Source organism: Geotrypetes seraphini, chromosome 8, assembly GCF_902459505.1.
Source record: "Geotrypetes seraphini chromosome 8, aGeoSer1.1, whole genome shotgun sequence".
Taxonomy (NCBI): Eukaryota; Metazoa; Chordata; class Amphibia; order Gymnophiona; family Dermophiidae; genus Geotrypetes; species Geotrypetes seraphini.
Window position 1 is genome coordinate 99,731,031 of NC_047091.1, and position 18,215 is coordinate 99,749,245.

Consider the following 18,215-nt stretch of genomic DNA (forward strand, 5'->3'; position numbering starts at 1 on the left):
AATAATAATTGATAAAATCATTACAATATATATATTGTATAACTTTATAAGAAAAATAATTACAATTATATGATATATAAAACCATAAGAAAAATAAGACAAGAAATGTTATATATATAATATATTATAAAAATATCAAGTGTATTGTTAAGATAATTGTATGAAAATTTATGACACTTGTTGTTAAATGGAAAAAAAATTCAATAAAAAACTTAAACAGAAAAAAATGAAAATGTAATTATTAAGTTATTACATATGGGATATGAATTAATAAAGAATGTAATATTAAGTGTGAGTGGATAATGTGAATGGTGTGAATGCCTAGAAAAGGAATTAAGATTTTGTGATATATATTAAATGAAATTGAAAGGTTTAATATATTCTTTTAGGATGTACTAGAGAATGTTCAGAGATACATGGGGTAAATAGAGAAATATTATATAATGCATAAGGCATATAACAGAATACAATTAGATACTTATATGAGATTAACATATATGATTAAATTGAAGTATTTCTTATGTGGTTTAAGAATTTTTAAGTTTTAAAGAAACTTAGAGAAGAAGTACGGTAAATACCAATATTTTTATTTTATGGTAAGGTACACTAATATGGTGGCATGATCGTTCTTCAACTTGACAAGAGTCTTGAGAATGAGAGGGAATGGAGGGAATGCATACAGGAAGAGATTTGTCCATTCCAGTAGAAAAGTATCTGCCTTGAGGCGATGAGGAGAATATATCCTGGAGCAGAAATGAGGCAGTTTGTGGTTGTGGGGAGATGCAAAGAGATCTATCTGGGGAGTTCCCCACTGTGAAAAAATGTGATGAAGAGGTGAGGAATCGAGTGTCCATTCGTGAGGTTGCAGAAGACGACTCAATTTGTCCGCCAAATAGTTTTTCGCCCCTTGGATGTAGACATCTTTCAGGAAGATGTTGTGGAGGATTGACCAGTCTCAAACCTTCAGAGCTTCTTGACAAAGAGAGAGAGATCTCATTCCTCCCTGTTTGTTGACATAGTACATGGCAACTTGGTTGTCCATCTGAATGAGGACTACCTGGTCATGAAGAAGATGTTGAAAAGCTTTGAGAGCATTGAAGATCACTCTGAGTTCCAACAGATTGATGTGACACTGATGATCTGTGCTGGTCCAGTGGCCTTGAGTACGGAGACCATCGAGATGAGCCCCCCAAGCGTAGGTTGAGGAATCCGTTGTGAGGACCTTCTGATGAGGGGGCATTTGAAACAGCAAGCTTCTGGAGAGATTGGAAGAGAGCATCCACCAGCAGAGAGACTGTCTCAACGCAGGAGTGACTGTAATGTGTCGAGAGAGTGGTTCGCAAGCCTGCGTCCACTGAGATGCCAGGGTCCACTGAGGAATTCTGAGGAGAAGTATGGCAAAAGGAGTCACTTGCACTGTGGAGGCCATGTGACCTAGGAGGACCATCATGTGTCTCGCTGAGATTGAAGAGCGGGAAGACACTGCATGACAGAGTTGAATAGAGCATCCAGACATTGTTGAGGAAGGAATGCTCTGAATTGGATAGTGTCCAGAATAGCTCTGATGAACTGTAGATTCTGAGAGGGCTGAAGTTGGGATTTGGAGAAGTTGATTTCAAATCCCAAGCTTTATAGGAACCGCGTAGTCCGTTGGGTCACTTCAATAACCCCCTGAGATGTTGAATCTTTGATGAGCCAGTCATCTAGGTAGGGAAACACCTGAAGACCATGGTTCCTTAGAGCAGCTGCTACTACCACCAGGCACTTGGTGAACACTTTGGGAGATGAAGCTAGGCCAAAGGGTAGCACTCTGTATTGGTAATGCAGATTCCCCACCTGAAATCTGAGGTACTGATGGGAGGTCAGATGAATGGGGATGTGAGCATAAGCCTCCTTGACATCTAGAGAATAGAGAATGACACAGGGAAAAAATCTGTCCCCATCACTACCCTGTCACTGGACCACCGTCCCCTTCACCGCCAAGTCCATGCCGTCCCCTTCACCACCCCTTCCCCGAACCCGCCGTCCCCTTCACCGCCCCATCCCCGCAGCATCTACCCTTCTCTCTTGCCACCTCACCGTCCTTCAGTGGCTTAAGAATCTCCCTCCCTCCCCCTTACCTTCGCGGCGTAAAGAAACTTAACGGAGGGAAGGTGCGCAGCTCCTTTTCCGTCCCTCCGGCCAAATCTATCTCCCTTCCTTCCCCTTACCTTCGCGGCGCTTTAGAAAAGAAACCGATGCTGGCGAAGCCTGCCTGTGCCGCCCTGCAGTCGCATGTATGTAGGCAGAAGCTTCTCCTCTGACAATTGTAATTTTATAAACACAAATAAGAGAGAGCAAGGTTCAACAAAACCCATCTCCCCTCCCTTTGACAAATATCCCCTTCACTATTGTGAAAACTGAACAAACCAAATTACTACAGAATGCTACATAGAAAAATCAAGCTAACAGAATACTTTAGTCACACATGGCAAGAATAATGTTAGGGGAGTGCAACTAGGGCAACTGCCCCAACTGCCCCCTGGTCAAAGAGAGAGCCCTAAGCCAGTTGGAAGCACAGCCTGGGCTTTGCGGTTCTGATTTATGTCTAATACCAGCTCTAGCAGGATACATATTTCAAATCTGAAATATTCTAATCACAAAATATAAAATAAATTTATTTTTTTTCTTTTTGTTGTCTGGTAATTTTATTCTTCAAATCACATTGGTCTCAGGCTTTGGATTTAGGTTTCTTCTGTCTTCAATGTGGCATGGCTGGCTTCTGAAGGTAAAATAGGTGCAAGAGTTGCTGGGGAGAAGATGCCGAGTCTGACACGGGCGCAATTTTTTTTACCACAGGAGTAAGACTTTTCACCGCTCCCACGGGGCAGTAAAAGGTCTTGTCCCCATTCCTATGGGGCGATGAAAGGTCTTGTCCCCATTCCTGCGGTAAATCAGTTGCTGCGGATTTACTGCGGTGACCCACGGTTTACCATGGTAAACGGTCCCCGTGTCATTCTCTACTAGAGAACATAACCAATCATTCTGATGTAGAAGGGGGTAAAGGGACGCCAGGGACACCATGCAAAATTTTTATTTGGCTAAAAATTTGTTGAGCCCTGAGATCCAAAATGGGTCGCAGATCGCCCATCTTCTTCGGAACTAGAAAGTAACAGGAGTAAAACCCCCTGCTCTGCTGTTCCAGAGGAACTTTTTCGATGGCACGGAGATGAAGCAGAGCCTGAGCTTCCTGAAGAAGGGCGGTCTGAGATGGATTGAAAGGATACTCTCTTGGAGGAAACTCTGGTGGAACCTGAGTGAAATGAAAAGAGTATCCTTCCCTGATTATTGACAGCACCCAGAGGCCAGATGTAATGGTCTTCCATCGATGGTAAAAATGATGGAGATAACTGCCTATGGGGGGAAGGGAGGACACAGGCAGAACGATGGAGGTTATGCTTTGTGTTAAGCAGTCAAAAAGGTTGCGCAGCCTTAGGTGCAGCAGAAGGCTGAGGTTTCTGTTGCTTCTGCTGCTGTGGTTTCTTGGGTGGTGCTTGAGTGTAAGGAACTGGCCTTGGAGTATAACGCCTCTGGAAAACTGGAGGAGGGTGTGAAGATTTTGCAGGAGCTGGCTTTGGCTTTGGTCTGACAATAGAAGCAAATGATTTTTCATGTTCAGACAATTTCTTAGTGGCAGCCTCTATGGATTCATCAAAGAGGTCATTGCCCTCACAAGGAATGTTAGCCAGACGGTCCTTAAGCTTAGGGTCCATGTCAGTGGTGTGAAGCCGGGCCAAGCGGCGTATCACTACAGAGAAAGCGGTGGCCCTAGCAGACAGTTCAAAGGCATCATAAGATGACTGGAGAAGATGTAATCTGAGTTGTGACAGAGTAGCAGTGACTTCTTGGAACTCGAAATGCCTATGTTGATCTTCAGAAAACCTGGAAGAATATCAATGAGGAACTTGAGATAAGTAATGAAGACAAAATTGTAGTTGAGGACTTTGGAGAACATCATAGCATTTTGATAAAGACAACGTTCAAACTTATCCATGGTCTTACCCTCTGTTCCAGGAGGGACTGCAGCATAGACCCTGGAAGGATGGGTTCTTTTCAACGAGGACTCCACAAAGAGGGATTGGTGAGATAACTGTGAATTTTCAAACCCTTTGCAATGTAGAGTTCTATACCTTTAATCCAACTTACCTGGTACAACAGATATAGCATAAGGAGCCTCCAGACATCGTTTGAAAGTTTGAGACAAAAGCCGGTTAAGAGGGAGCTTAAGTGACTCTGCAGGAGGTTGAGGCAGATGCATTTCCTCTAGATACTCCTTAGAGTATTTAGAACCAGCATCTAATTTAATTTCCAGGTCATTAGCCATCTGATGAAGGAAGGAAGAGAAAGACAGCTGATATGCCAAGGCCCTGCCTCGAGAGGGGCTCGATGACTTCGAGGCGTCTCAAGTGGAGAACCAAGGTGAAGCCTCTCTGGAATAGTGGCAATCTAAAGAATATGGAGACCTCGAGGAGGCAATAGAAACAGCTGATTCCTCAGGGTCTGGAAGCGGTGACCTCGATTGAGGAGTTGGAGGCCTCAAGCTGGAAGGTCTGGAATGAGGCATAGACAAGGAAGGCTGCTCTTTGGAAGAAGACCTGCGCCTTGACGGATGCCTCGATGAGGGCTTCAATCGACGACGAGAGTGGTGTCTGGAAGCAGGTCTCGAGTAGGATTGGGGAGACTTCGCCCTATGTATGGAAACAGGCAATGCTGCTGGTGAATGAATAGGGCTAGAAGCTGTAGAGCGAAACTCAGTGGTTTGGATCAAGGAATCTCAAAGCACTCCTAAAGACTCTGCTCCTTCTATGGAGTGTGAGGATTCCTATCGAGACACTTGCAAAGAATCTACACCTTGCATAGAGTGTGTAGATGCCAGACCAGACACTTGCAAAGACTCGGCTCCTTGCATAGAGTGTGAAGCTTCAGCTCGAGGCACAAGCAGGGACTCAACCTTGCGGGAGAATGCTGAATGCCCAGGCTGGATTACAGGAGGCAGAGTCAAGGCAGAACCATATTTGCTCAGTAATTGAACAAATTGCTGCTCTAACATGGTCTGGAGAGAAGCCTACAAATGTGGATCCACATCTGAAACCGGACCACTTGCTGAGGCTGAAGGCTCCAAGGTGGCAGTGGAGATGTGCTTCGACTTGGAGGTCTTGGAGAGCTTGAGGACCACCACTGGAATTTTCTGCTTAGGTATCTGACCCGAGGGAAACTCAGGGGAAGATAAAGCAGGTGTACTCGAGACCAAAGAAGGTTCAAACGAGGAAGGTCTAATGAGACTCAAGGTGGGACTGAGGCAGCACTCGAGGTCGAAGGTGTAACTGAAGAGTCCATCCTGAAGAGTTTTTCCACTAAAACCCGACGACATTTAAGGGCTCGAGGTTGAAGAGTAGCACAGTGCTCACACGACTTATGACTATGGTCAGGCCCAAGGCACTTGAGGCACCAGTGGTGTGGGTCTGTGAGAGAAATCGCACGCTGGCACTGTCTAAACTTCTTGAAGCCCATTACTGGCCGGGACATAGGAGGGAAGATAGCCGCCGCGAGTCGAAGCTCGCAGGCTGCGGCCGAGTGGCCTGCCCTGCCAGTCAGTCGACGAAAAAAAGAACACAAACTGCGGTGAGATAAGGTACGAAGCGAACGAAGTTCAACGTACAGCGTCAAAGTATAGACTTCTTGGCTTCACGGAAAACAGAACTGAGGAGACTCACCCTGTGCTGGGCGGGAAGGCACTTGTGCATGTGTGATGCGGCTGACTCAAAACTTCTGAAGTTTTCTACAAGCAAGTATGCTTGCGAGGCTGTCCGCATCCGGGCTCCGTGGATGACGTCACCCATATGTGAAAATAGGCTGCCTGCTTGTCCTGGGATAATTCCTTTTTCCTACTGGCCATACCTCTTCCTATGCACCCTAGCATCCTTCTAGTTTTTGCCGTCACCTTTTCAACCTGTTTGACCACCTTAAGATCAGAACATACAATCACACCCAAGTCCAGCTCTTCTGTTGTGCACATAAGCTCTTTACCCCCCTTAAACTGTAGCACTGGCCAGCATGCTAAATGCTCTGCGCTGCTCCAATGGTCATAGAGTTCCTATGAGCATCAGAGCAGCACAGAACATTCAGCACGCCAGCTAGGGCTAAAAACCTCTTCTGTGCTTTTGTAAAAAAAAAAAAAAAAAAAAAAAAGGGGGGGGAAGGATTTAGTTTGTGATTACTTAATTCATACTGGGCAAGGGTTGTTCTGTGTGTATGGAAGACATGGTTTTCTGTTAGCATTGACTAGCCTTGTTTGGCAAAATGCATCAGGCATGTTTCTTGGAAGCACCTTAAATAAACCTGATTTGAATCTCCTTATTTTAAACTGATAAGAACAGATACTACACTTGATCTTAGCCAAAAGGCCGAGAAGCGATGATATTTGATTAGAGGGGAAATGGGTGGGTTTTATTTTTGTTATTTCATAATATATGATTATATCAATAGTTTCATTGCAATGATACTTGTATGTAATATTGTGATGGAAGGGATGGGAGGGGAGGATTTTCTATTTAATAAGAATAATTTAAATATTAGGTTTATTACATAATATTCAAAATATTATAGAATATTAATTTGTAATGAAATGTTATAATTGATGTATTATATGAAAGTTAATCAAGTGTGTATTTTTAAGTTCATATGAGTTTATCTGCTACACTTGTTGTAACATGCAAAAATGAATAAAGAATTTTAAAAAAAAAGAATCTCCTTATTTTGTGCCGATCTTCTTTTGTTCCACATTGGATTCTGTGAACCGCTTGACTTGCTTTGTTACAAGTTAACTTATATGGAGTAGAACGTACTAGAGGAGTTACAGATTTGGTTGTTTATATTTACTTATGGGTTACAGTTGGTCGACATAGAGTAAAGCAGTCGAGAGGCGTTGCAAACTTGGTTATTAATATAGACTTATGTTTCGGATAGTATTACTGCTTTACAATGCATTTGAACACTTTTATGTATGTATGGGAAGGGTTCAGAGTTAAAGTCCTGGGTAAGTAGGTGGGAAGGGAAGGTAAGGAAAGGGGATTTGTTCAGAGATGTTTGTGGGGTTGCATAGAAGAAAAACTGTACACTGGCACTGGTATGCTAATCTTTGTTTTGAATTTTAAAATAAAATAAAAAAAGAAATACAAGAGAAAATATAGTAGTAAATAAGAAAACAGATAAACGGGGGAGGGTAGGAATGGAGTATGGGTGGGGCAGGGGCCCAGTGTACTTGTGTGCCTAGAAGCCCTCTAAGAATTAATACTGCCCTGGGTACTGGCTAGAATGACCTAGTGGTGCTTCTTTGAAGTGGTACCAGTGGACAGCCTAAAAGAACTGGGGGAAGGTGAAATTTTTGGCCTAGATACAGCACTCAACTTGTGGCACCCTAGGTAGTTGCTCATGCCTAAATCCAGGCCTAGGTACTTTACAGCCCCACCTTAAGAATATCCATACTGTGTCAGACCAATGGTCTATCTAGCCCTATACCCTGTTTCCAAAAGTGATCAATTCAGGTCACAAGTACCTGGCAGAAACCAAAATAGTATCAACATTCCATGCTGCCTTTTGTGCACTACCCAAGGTATTCTGGCTCCAGAATTCTTATCTGTGGCAGCTGATCTGGAGTTGTCTGTAGATCTGAACCCCGAAACAAGAAATAGTGACCACCTTCGCTTCAGAGAATTCAGAACTAAGCCTTTCTTGAGCAACCTTTGAAGGAAGATGAGAATGGAGGCAAAACTTCCTCTTTGAGACACAATAGTCTGGACTGGTCTAACAAGATGAGGAGGAAAAACTTCTTAAGCAACTTTTTGGCTCTATCTTCTAAAACTGTCAACAACGGTCTTACTTTGTGGTGACAGATTTTGTCAGTGACGATGTTCATTTTACATAGGTCATTACACACATTTTAACTGGTGATGTCTTTTAGTTATGATTAGAACTGGTGACCTAAAGTTAAAAGGCAACTTTACAACAACCCCTTGAAGTATCCACTCCACCTAAAAAAAAATCCTCCAAAACAAAACATGCAATGTTCTTCCCTTATTTATTTCTATTGCCAATGGGTATAAGGCCAGTCTGGGTGGCAGTAGACCTCCCCCAGGCTCCTTGATGTGTCTGGCTCTCAGTTATATATTCAGCTCTTTTGCATCCTGCTTTCCAGGATAGCCAAAAGGCTGGAGTGCCCTGTTACCCACCATGTCAATGATCATCTTCCTGAGAGACTGTCGTTGCTTCTTGGTCACATTCTGGAAGATGTCACAGTTCTCTTCCTGAAGAAGCTTGAAGCCAACTGCTAGGTGATGATTTTCTAAAACTGACACATCATTATACATCAAAGCCAACTCAGAGTCTGGAAAGAAGAACACAGACAAGGTTGGCATGAACATAAGCTGTTGTCCTTTAGGTCTAGGCAATGTTCTTATCTCAACTCATCAACCCCCAGGAAGAACACACATTAACTTTAGTGTCTTTCTTACAAAGTCACAGCCCTTGGGAGAGAGGGAGTAACAGCCATTAAGTTATAGACAGCACAACTGGGTGGGTTACAGGAATCTTGACCTTACCAGATTTTCACACAGTAGCAGCAAGTAGGGAGCTGAGGGGTAGAGGTAATAAGTTGCTATGTTTGGGCTCTCCCATACTATAAAGATCTTCTCTTGTCTGCACTGGACAACAGCAGTACTTCCTGGTAGGCTCAGGAATGCACCTCTGCCAGGTTTCAAATCATATTGCTGTTTGTGCCTCTCAGCCAATGGACAGACATTGAACTAAGAAGGCTAGAAGGGAGGTGGGATGAATTAAAAAAAAAAATCCTACCACATAACAGTTTCACATTGAATTTACACTGTGGAATGTGCTACTTAGTAAATCTGTATTAACTTCATAATTGCAAGAAATAATGTACAATTTGATGTGCATCTGAGTGTAGGATTTTCCACAGATGCAACCAGGAATAGAAGAACCAAATAGCTACAATTATTTGGTGCTGTTAGACCAACCATCCCAGAAATGGCTGCATGCCTTTGCCTGACATACTAAATTATTACAGTGCATTCTTTTTTTTTTTTTTATTTCTCTATTCTTTTTCAAACTTACATCAAGTGCACAAAAAGAACAACATGAAATACTATCATATAACACTTGAATATCATACATTATATTCTTAATATGTAAATTAATTAAAAACCCTCCCCCCTCCCATCTTTCTATACAATCATTAAAACTATCATATTCCTTCAAAATTTCAATTTCGCTACATCTTATCTTCCAATCCCCTCACCCCCCTACAGTGCATTCTAGAGAGTTGCGCGGGGACAGAAATCCCACCCGTCCCCGCCAAAGTCCCACCCGTCCCCACCTGTCCCCGTGAGGAATCCCTCCGTCCCCACCCGTCCCCGCGAGGAATCCCCTCCGTCCCCACCCGTCCCCGCGAGGAATCCCCTCCGTCCCCGCCCGTCCATATAAACTTCAGAAATAGTTATTTCATTTAATTATGCTACTGAATTAAAGGCTCTGGTAGAAACCCATTTACAAATAAGCAAAAAGACTTTATTAATTTGAAAATATTAATTGGGAAGAATACATACTTTGCAAATGGGTTTCTACCAGAGCCTCTAATGTTTATAAATTTTTATCAACACAACTAATATACTACTTTATCCTGAAGCAAAATAAAAAAATAAGGAAAACCAATAGGATATTAATGGACACATGGACAACATTAAAGTATGTAAACAACTTAACTCCTATTACTATTCAAAAATCTACTTGTCAAAATATATGGCTGAACTCCAAGATACAAATAGGCGGTTTTATGATTGTCTGGAAGGATTGGATTGAAGCAGGAATACGTACTTTAGATGATGTTATTAATGATGGTAAGCTGCTGGAGTTTTCACAATTGCAACATAAATTTGGACTTAATAAAAAACAAAGTTATAAGTGGTTGCAATTGAAGCAGGCTATTCAGGCAGGGTTCCCTGAATGGAAGTCTTTAAATACTCATTTTACTCTAGAATTCTTATGCTTCCAGGCAGATTTTATGGGTCACCAGGCCGCACAGTGGTATAAAACATTATCTGGATATTTAAATAAAAAACCAAGCACTGTACTTAGAGATATTTGGAGCATTGAGATTAAGCATCAAATTAATGCATCTCAATGGCCACGTATTTGGTCTTGGAGGATAAGATGTACAATGTCTGCGTCTATGAGGCAAACATGGTTTTTCCTGTTGCATAGAGCACTCTGGACCCCTGTTCGCTTACAAAAATTGGATTGCTCTAAGTCTAATAGATGTTGGCATTGTCATCTTGAGGCTGGAACTCTAGATCATTTATTATTTTATTGTCCTTTTATTAATAATTTTTGGAAATTGATCTGGGGTCAAATAAATTGTATGTTAGAGAATCCTGTGGCCCTATCATATGACACAGTTTTGTTTGGAATGTCTATGAGGGCCAAAAGTCAAATTTCATCAAATAATAACAAACTGTTAATGATTTTAACAGGAGTTGCCATCCAACATATAACACATAACTGGAAAGACTATAGAGGATTGAATTATTGTTTCTGGTGGAGTTCGGTTTGTCAGGTGTATGAAATGGAAAAAACATTGGCAATCAAGAGAGGTTATTATAAGAAATTTAAAGAGGTGTGGAGACCATTAATTGAGTATTATAATAAATAAATAATTATATTTATCCCCATTAAATATATGTAGGGGGGAGGAGGGATGGGTGGGTTTTATGACATTATGAGGGGTAATATATGGAAAGGGAGGGAGGGGAGATAGTTTATGGTATAAAATGAATGTAGAGTTTCAAGTGAAGAATGTATAGTATGACTTGAATTATTGTACACTTGTTTGCATAATGTAAAAACGAATAAAGATATTTAAAAAAAAATAAAAAAAAAGAAATATAATTATTTTCCTACCTTTGTTGCCTGGTTTCTGCTTTCCTCATGTTCTCATTCAATTCCTTCCATCCACTGTCTCTCTTCCTTCTGCATCTTCCATTTGCTCTGTTACTGTGCCTCTCCCTTTCTTCCCCCTTCCAAATTGGTCTGGCACCCATCTTCTTCTCTCCGCTCCCCCCCATAGTCTGGCATCTGTCTTCTTCCCTGCCAGCGTCTTCTCCCTACTCTCTCTTCCCCATTTCCTTTCAGCGTCCTTCTCCCCCCATCTTCCCCATGTCCTGTCAGTGTCCTTCTCCCCCCTCTGTCTTCCACATGTGCTTTCAGTGTCCTTCTCCCCCCTCTGCTTCCCCATATCCTTTCAGCGTCCTTCTCCCTCTCTGTCTTCCCCATGGCCTTTCAGCGTCCTTCTCCATCCCCCCCCCGTCTTCCCCATGTCCTTTCAGCGTCCTTCTCCACCCCTTTGTATTCCCCATGTGCTTTCAGCGTCCTTCTCCCTCCTCTGTCTTCAAGTGCTTTCAGAGTCCTTCCCCCCCTCCTCCCGTCTTCCCCATGGCCTTTCAGCGTCCTTCTCCCCACTCCTTCTCTACCGCCCCGGGTGCAGCACAGCCGGCCAGGTCCCCTTACTTTTGTGGCACTTCCCCGACTGACTGACAACAGCCCCGGTCCGACAAACCTCCCTGCCCTTAACTGCGAATCTAAATTACCTTATTACAGCTGCTGTAAGAAGATAATTTAGATTCGCGGCTAAAGGGCAGGGAGGATTGTCGGACCGGGGCTGTTGTCGGTCGGTCGGGGAAGTGCCACAAAAGTAAGGGGACCTGGCCGGCTGTGCTGCAACCGGGGCGGGGTGTGGCGGGGCGGACCACCCCCTCCCTTGGTAGCCACTCGAACCGCGAGGCTACTCTCCTCCTTACCTGCACTGCCTGCAGCACAGAGCCAAACGGAAGTCTTCCCGACGTCAGCGCTGACGTCGGAGGGAGGGAGGGCTTTGTTTAAGCCCTCCCTCCCCGCCTACGTCAGCGCTGACGTCGGGAAGACTTCCGTTCGGCTCTGTGCTGCAAGCAGAGAAGGTAGGGAGAAGAGCCGCGCGACTGAGTACATCCAGCCCCGCAGGAACCCCGCGACCCTCGGAGGCGTCCCCACGGGATCCCCGCAACCCTAGGGGGCGACCCCACGGGATCCCCGCGACCCTAGGGGCGTCCCCACGGGATCCCCGTGACCCAAAGGGGGAACCCGCGGGATGCCCGCGGGTCCCGCGGGATTCCCGTCGTCCCCGTTCCCGTGCAGCTCTCTAGTGCATTCTTGCTATTTGGTGGGGTTAGGTTCCTAGAAAACCCCATAAATATCAAAAATGCAAACATTGATCCTATGGGAAAAAGGGGGTTAGGTTCCTGTGCAACCTTGTTTATTGTACATTTTTGCTGCCTAACACCATAAAGTTATCATTTTGTGTACCCTTCTTCTAAAGAACAGCTTATTATATTCTGCATTTTAAAAATGTATTTTATACACACTATTTTTTTTAACTGTAAAAACAATCTCTTGGTATAACTATACTCATGCACAACTCTACGAATATCATCATCCTCATGGGAACACACTCTGCATGACCGTGAATAAGTGAAAATGCTTGTGAATAGCAAACATGCGTTACATTTTATTTTGTGCGAATAAGCAAATTTGTGAGTACAGAACATGTGGTTAATAAAAACGCACTGTAAGTGTATTAATGTACCACTTGGATGAAAACACATGGAGGAAATTCATATATCCATTATATAGCGGATAAAGAATAATACGGGGACAAATTTGTTTCCGTCCCCGCAGGAACTCAATTTCCCCATCCCCGCGAGTTTTGTCACTGTCCCTGCTCCATTCTTGTAAGCTCTGCCTTAACTGCACAAGCCTCGAACACATATGATTTTAAAGTGTTTGAGGCTTGTGCAGATGAGGATAGAGCTTGCAGGAATAGGGCAGAGACAGGAAAGGAACTCACGGGGACGGGTCGGGAAAATGAATTCCCGCGGGGACGGGGGATAATTTGTCCACGTGTGATTCTCTAATTACATTCTTACTTGTGTTGATCAGAAACTGGTTTGAGACTCCGGGATGATCGACGTCATGGATGGCACTCGCATAAATTGCCGCCATAATCTCCAGATCTGTGAAAACGGCCTGAAAAACAAAAGGGGAGGGGATAGTAACAGGCAAAAAGGTTTCATAGCATTAAGAGGACTGTTCGAAAGGTGATGAGATTGTGAAACATTTTACCAAAAGCAGCCATGACTACTGCACCAAACACCAAAAGAAAACTTGACAAAAAGAAATGTATCATGAGAAAGGTAACTTAAATCTAGAAGCAAGAGTTCATCCAGGTGGTAAAAACAATAGGAATGATTTTATCATTACAGATGCCCTGAAATTTCCTCTTGGATTATCCTGTACTTGTGGCTAGACTTGATAGACTTCTGATCTTTTAACATGAAAATGATGAAAATTTCCTTATTGTAACGCTATCATCTTTTCCATCTTATATATGTGGCAAACTGAATTCCACCAAAATGTATAATTTAACTTAGTATAATCTTTCCAATTTTGAGTAATTTGTTGCATGGCTACCCCTGTCAATATTAATAATAACTTTGTCTTTTTATAAGTCTGTAGACGAGGGTGCACAGTTTCGGTTCTTGAGGGTTGCAGAGAGGCCAGGTTTTCAGGATATATCTAACGAATATGTATTAAATAGTTACATACAATGAAAGTAGTATGCATGCAGATCTCTCTAATAAATATTCATTAGGGATATCTTGTTTCTATGTCTGAATTCAAGAAAGCCTGGGATAGGCATGTGGGATCTCTTAGAGAGTGGAAGAGATAATAGTTACTGTGGATGGGCAGACTTATCTGCCATCATATTTCTATGTAGCAATGTCTATCTTGAAAACCTGATCTGTTTTCAGTGTACCCTTGCTTTAGACTATACTGAAAAAATCAAGATAAGAACAGAAAGATTTCAGGATAAATTTCACAAAGCTAAAATGGTGGCTGGCAAATCCTGAAAACAGCTGCTCCTCAGCTTTAATGGCAACAATTCTGAATTGTTTGACACAGGGGCGTAGCCAAACACCCAATTTTGGTCTGGTCTGAGCCAAAAGCGGGTGGGCACAAGCAGTGGTGTAGTGAGGGAGGGAAGCATCTGGGGCGGTGGCACCCAGCATTGCCGCATGTGCGCCCCATACTCTTCCTTACTGCTTCAATGCCCCCCTGCATACCTCTCAAAATGATGCTTCTTTGTGAAGCACAGTGAGAAATTTTCAAATTGGCTTTCCTGTTTTTAGTGGGATCATTTAATTTTTAAATTATATGAGAATCTGTGACTCCTGATGCAGGCGGGTATCTGCCAAAACACAGCTCTGTGTCAAGAACTTGATCTGATTAAACTTTACATTGGATAAAAATAAGATTTGATTAGATTAAACTTTACATTGAGTCAGACTTCTACTCTTTTGCTTCTTTCTTTTCTAGGCAGGAAAACACTCACATATGCAGTGTAACATTCTCAATCCATTGGATGACATCAACCACATATAAACTTCGATTTGGGTGATGCCATTCCAATATAAGGCTATTTAGTCGCTATTCAACAGATTACATTTAATTGGAAAAACTGGAGTAGACTTAACTACAGTTTCTGGTGGAATTCTCCATGTCATATATATAAGATGGAAAGAACATTAGCCATGCAGAAAGGAAATTTTAATAAATTTCAGGAGGTTTGGAGACCATTAATAGAATATTGAAATGAGTAAATATCATTTTTCCCTTATTGGTACAATTGCAAAGTATGGGGTGGGGGGAGGGGGGAAGGAATTTTTCCTCTTATATTAAAGGTTTGGATTACTAGGAATGATAATATATCTATGATATATGTACTCATGTATGTAATAGTAGGGTTGGGAGGGAGGGTTTTAATATTACTACCGTATTTGCCGGCGTATAAGACGACCCCCCAACTTTTAGTTAAAATATAGAGTTTTGTTATATACTCGCCGTATAAGACTACCCCTTCTTCCGCACACCTTCTCTACCGCCCCGGGTGCAGCACAGCCGGCCAGGTCCCCTTACTTTTGTGGCACTTCCCCGACCGACCGATAACAGCCCGGGTCCGACAAACCTCCCTGCCCTTAACCGCGAATCTAAATTACCTTCTGACTACCCCTTCTTCCGCACACCTTCTCTACCGCCCCGGGTGCAGCACAGCCGGCCAGGTCCCCTTACTTTTGTGGCACTTCCCCGACCGACCGATAACAGCCCGGGTCCGACAATCCTCCCTGCCCTGTAGCCGCGAATCTAAATTACTGCTGCTGTAAGAAGGTAATTTAGATTCGCGGCTACAGGGCAGGGAGGATTGTCGGACCCGGGCTGTTATATGTCGTTCGGGGAAGTGCCACAAAAGTAAGGGAACCTGGCCGGCTGTGCTGCAACCGGGGCGGGGCGGCCGCCCCTCTCCCTTGGTAGCCACTCGAACCGCGAGGCTATTCTCCTTCTCCTTATCTGCCCTGCCTGCAGCACAGAGCCGAACGGAAGTCTTCCCGACGTCAGCGCTGACATCGGGAAGACTTCCGTTCGGCTCTGTGCTGCAAGCAGAGAAGGTAGGGAGAAGAAGAGCCGCGTACATCCAGAAGACTGAGCATCCAGCCCCGCAGGAGCCCCGCGACCCTCGGAGGCGTCCCCATGGGATCCCCGCGACCCTAGGGGGCGTCCCCACGGGATCCCCGCGACCCTAGGGGCGTCCCCGTGCAGCTCTCTAAACAGTACCCGGTGTATAAGACGACCCCCGACTTTGGGGAGGATTTTAAGGTACTGAAAAGTCGTCTTATACGCCGGCAAATACGGTAATTTAATTTAATAATGACAGATAATCAAGTGATATAGCATAAGTTCAATTGTTATTTTCTGAAGCACTTGTAAAATACATAGTAGATGATGGCTGATAAAGACCCAAATGGTCCATCCAGTCTGCCCAACCTGATTCAATTTAAATTTTTTAAAATTTTTCTTCTTAGCTATTTCTGGGCAAGAATCCAAAGCTCTACCCGGTACTGTGCTTGGGTTCCAACTGCCGAAATCTCTGTTAAACCTACTCCAGCCCATCTACACCCTCCCAGCAATTGAAGCCCTCCCCAGCCCATCCTCCACCAAACGGCCATATACAGACACAGACCGTGCAAGTTTGCCCAGTACTGGCCTTAGTTCAATTTTTAATATTACTTACTGATTCTAGATCCTCTGTGTTCATTCCACTTGTGTGCCCAGTACTGGCCTTAGTTCAATTTTTAATATAATTTTTAAAATGTAAAAATGAATAAAGAATTTAAAACCAATATAAGGCTATTCTATCCTGCTTGTACTCAGAGAATTTTTAATTCCCTTTATACTCTGGCTTCATTTTGTTATTAAGTAGTTTGAAAACAATGTTTATTAATTGATCTTCCAAAAGCCCAGAATGCCTTAGGAACTAGAGTTATGAAAAAGCTCTTCCAAGCTGAACAGGTCAACTTAGGATAGCTGGTAATTAGGGTGGTCCCAGGAAGGTCTTCCCCCCTCCCTACTTTAGTGTATTTCTCACCTCTAGAGCTGGTGAGGACAGTAGTACATGAGTTGACTGGACCACATCAGCAGCATGCATGTTGTTGTGGTAAGGCACATCTGGGTGGTAGTGGTCCTCCAGGGTCATCATGTATGTAATAAAAGTGTCCACGGGGATCTGGAATGTTTTCAAAAGGTCCCGTTCCTAGCATTTAAAGGGAACAGACAGTTCAATGAAATCAAAGTGTGTGCTGGGCATGCCATAATCAGGTGGACCTTCTTCACAAGTCTACAGATTACAGCAGTAACAAGCATGTGGTCTTTTCAGTGACCTTATAAAGTAGATAGGTGGAAGATGACAAAGAAATGATATCATGAGAACAAAGTCTAGTATTCAAGATATTCATTCCATGCTAACAGAAGTATATTCTAGATCAGGAAAAGCACATACATAGAGGGCCACATGACTGTCAGTACTACCCCTAGCGAGCTGCAACATTACGTAATGTTGGAACCATAAATACACAAATCTCCATAGACCTTCTGTAGTAAGTCCCTTATCTCCTTTGCTTTTTGATATTGTATTAGAACCCTTGTTGTTAGCTATTCAGCAGGTGAAGGAGATACAGGGTATTCCTTATTCAGATCGGTAATATAAGGTCTCTGCTTATGCGGATGATATACTGCTTCATTTGAGGAATCCTGAAACAACCATTCCATGCTTATTTGAATTAAAAGAGAAATTTGGTAAATTTTCAGGTTATAAGATAAATTGGAGTAAATCAGAAGTTCTTCCAATTAATGTCCATTGCACAAAAGGTTTATTTGATACATTCCCCTTTCTATGGAAAGAGGAAGGAATAAAATATTTAGGCATTTTGATAAAAAACACGTTGGATGAAACAATGAAAGTGAATGAAAATTTTTTTATTACAGAAGGTAACAGAAATATGTGAGCAATGGAATCCTTTACATCTTTCTTGGTGGGGAGAGTCCAATCTATTAAAATGATGATTTTGCCTGTGGTTTGTTATCAAATGGGTATGTTACCATTTTTTTTTAAGGGGTCCTATTATAAAAAGTTAAACAGTATTCTTTCAAAATTTATTTGGCTGGGTAAAATTGCTAGAATTTCGTTAGTATCTCTACAAAAGCCAATTGCGGAGGGAGGGGTAAAATTTCCCAATTTTTATAGGTATCATCAAGCCTATATTTTACGCCAAGGTATGTATTGGGTCCTCCCAGAGCTCATTGAAAATCTCCCAGATTCGCTGTGGTTGGAATAGTGACTCATGTTCCCTCTGCGACTATGTCATGTTCTCAGTATCAAAAGTCCTAGATTATATAAACAGAACAGAATTTTAATGGATACATGGAAAACCTTACGATATATCAACAATTTAACACCTATCCCATTACAAAAATAACAAATCAGACTATATGGCTTAACTCCAAGATTCAAATTGGCGGATTTAAGGTCATCTGGAAACATTGGATGATAGCAGGAATACGTATTTTAGATGCTGTTATAAATAATGATAAGTTGCTTGATTTTTCACAGTTGCAGCATAAATTTGGACTTAACAATTCACGAAGTTTTAGATGGCTGCAACTGAAGCAGGTTATTCAGGTGG

At 42.8% G+C, this 18,215-nt stretch overlaps 1 protein-coding gene and 1 pseudogene across 3 annotated transcripts in view; both read right to left on the minus strand.

Annotated features, from left to right (window-relative positions):
* PDE4C (phosphodiesterase 4C) overlaps positions 1-18,215 on the minus strand; it is a 707,892-nt gene that overhangs the window by 16,583 nt on the left and 673,094 nt on the right. For all 3 annotated transcript variants that reach the window (XM_033954582.1, XM_033954585.1, XM_033954584.1), the window contains 3 exons: positions 16,622-16,786; positions 13,068-13,167; positions 8,268-8,422 (listed from right to left, as the gene is read on the minus strand). In XM_033954582.1, the coding sequence (XP_033810473.1) occupies positions 8,268-8,422; positions 13,068-13,167; positions 16,622-16,786 (420 nt within the window). The remainder of the gene's footprint in view (positions 1-8,267; positions 8,423-13,067; positions 13,168-16,621; positions 16,787-18,215) is intronic.
* On the minus strand, positions 6,301-6,455 carry LOC117366261 (annotated as a pseudogene).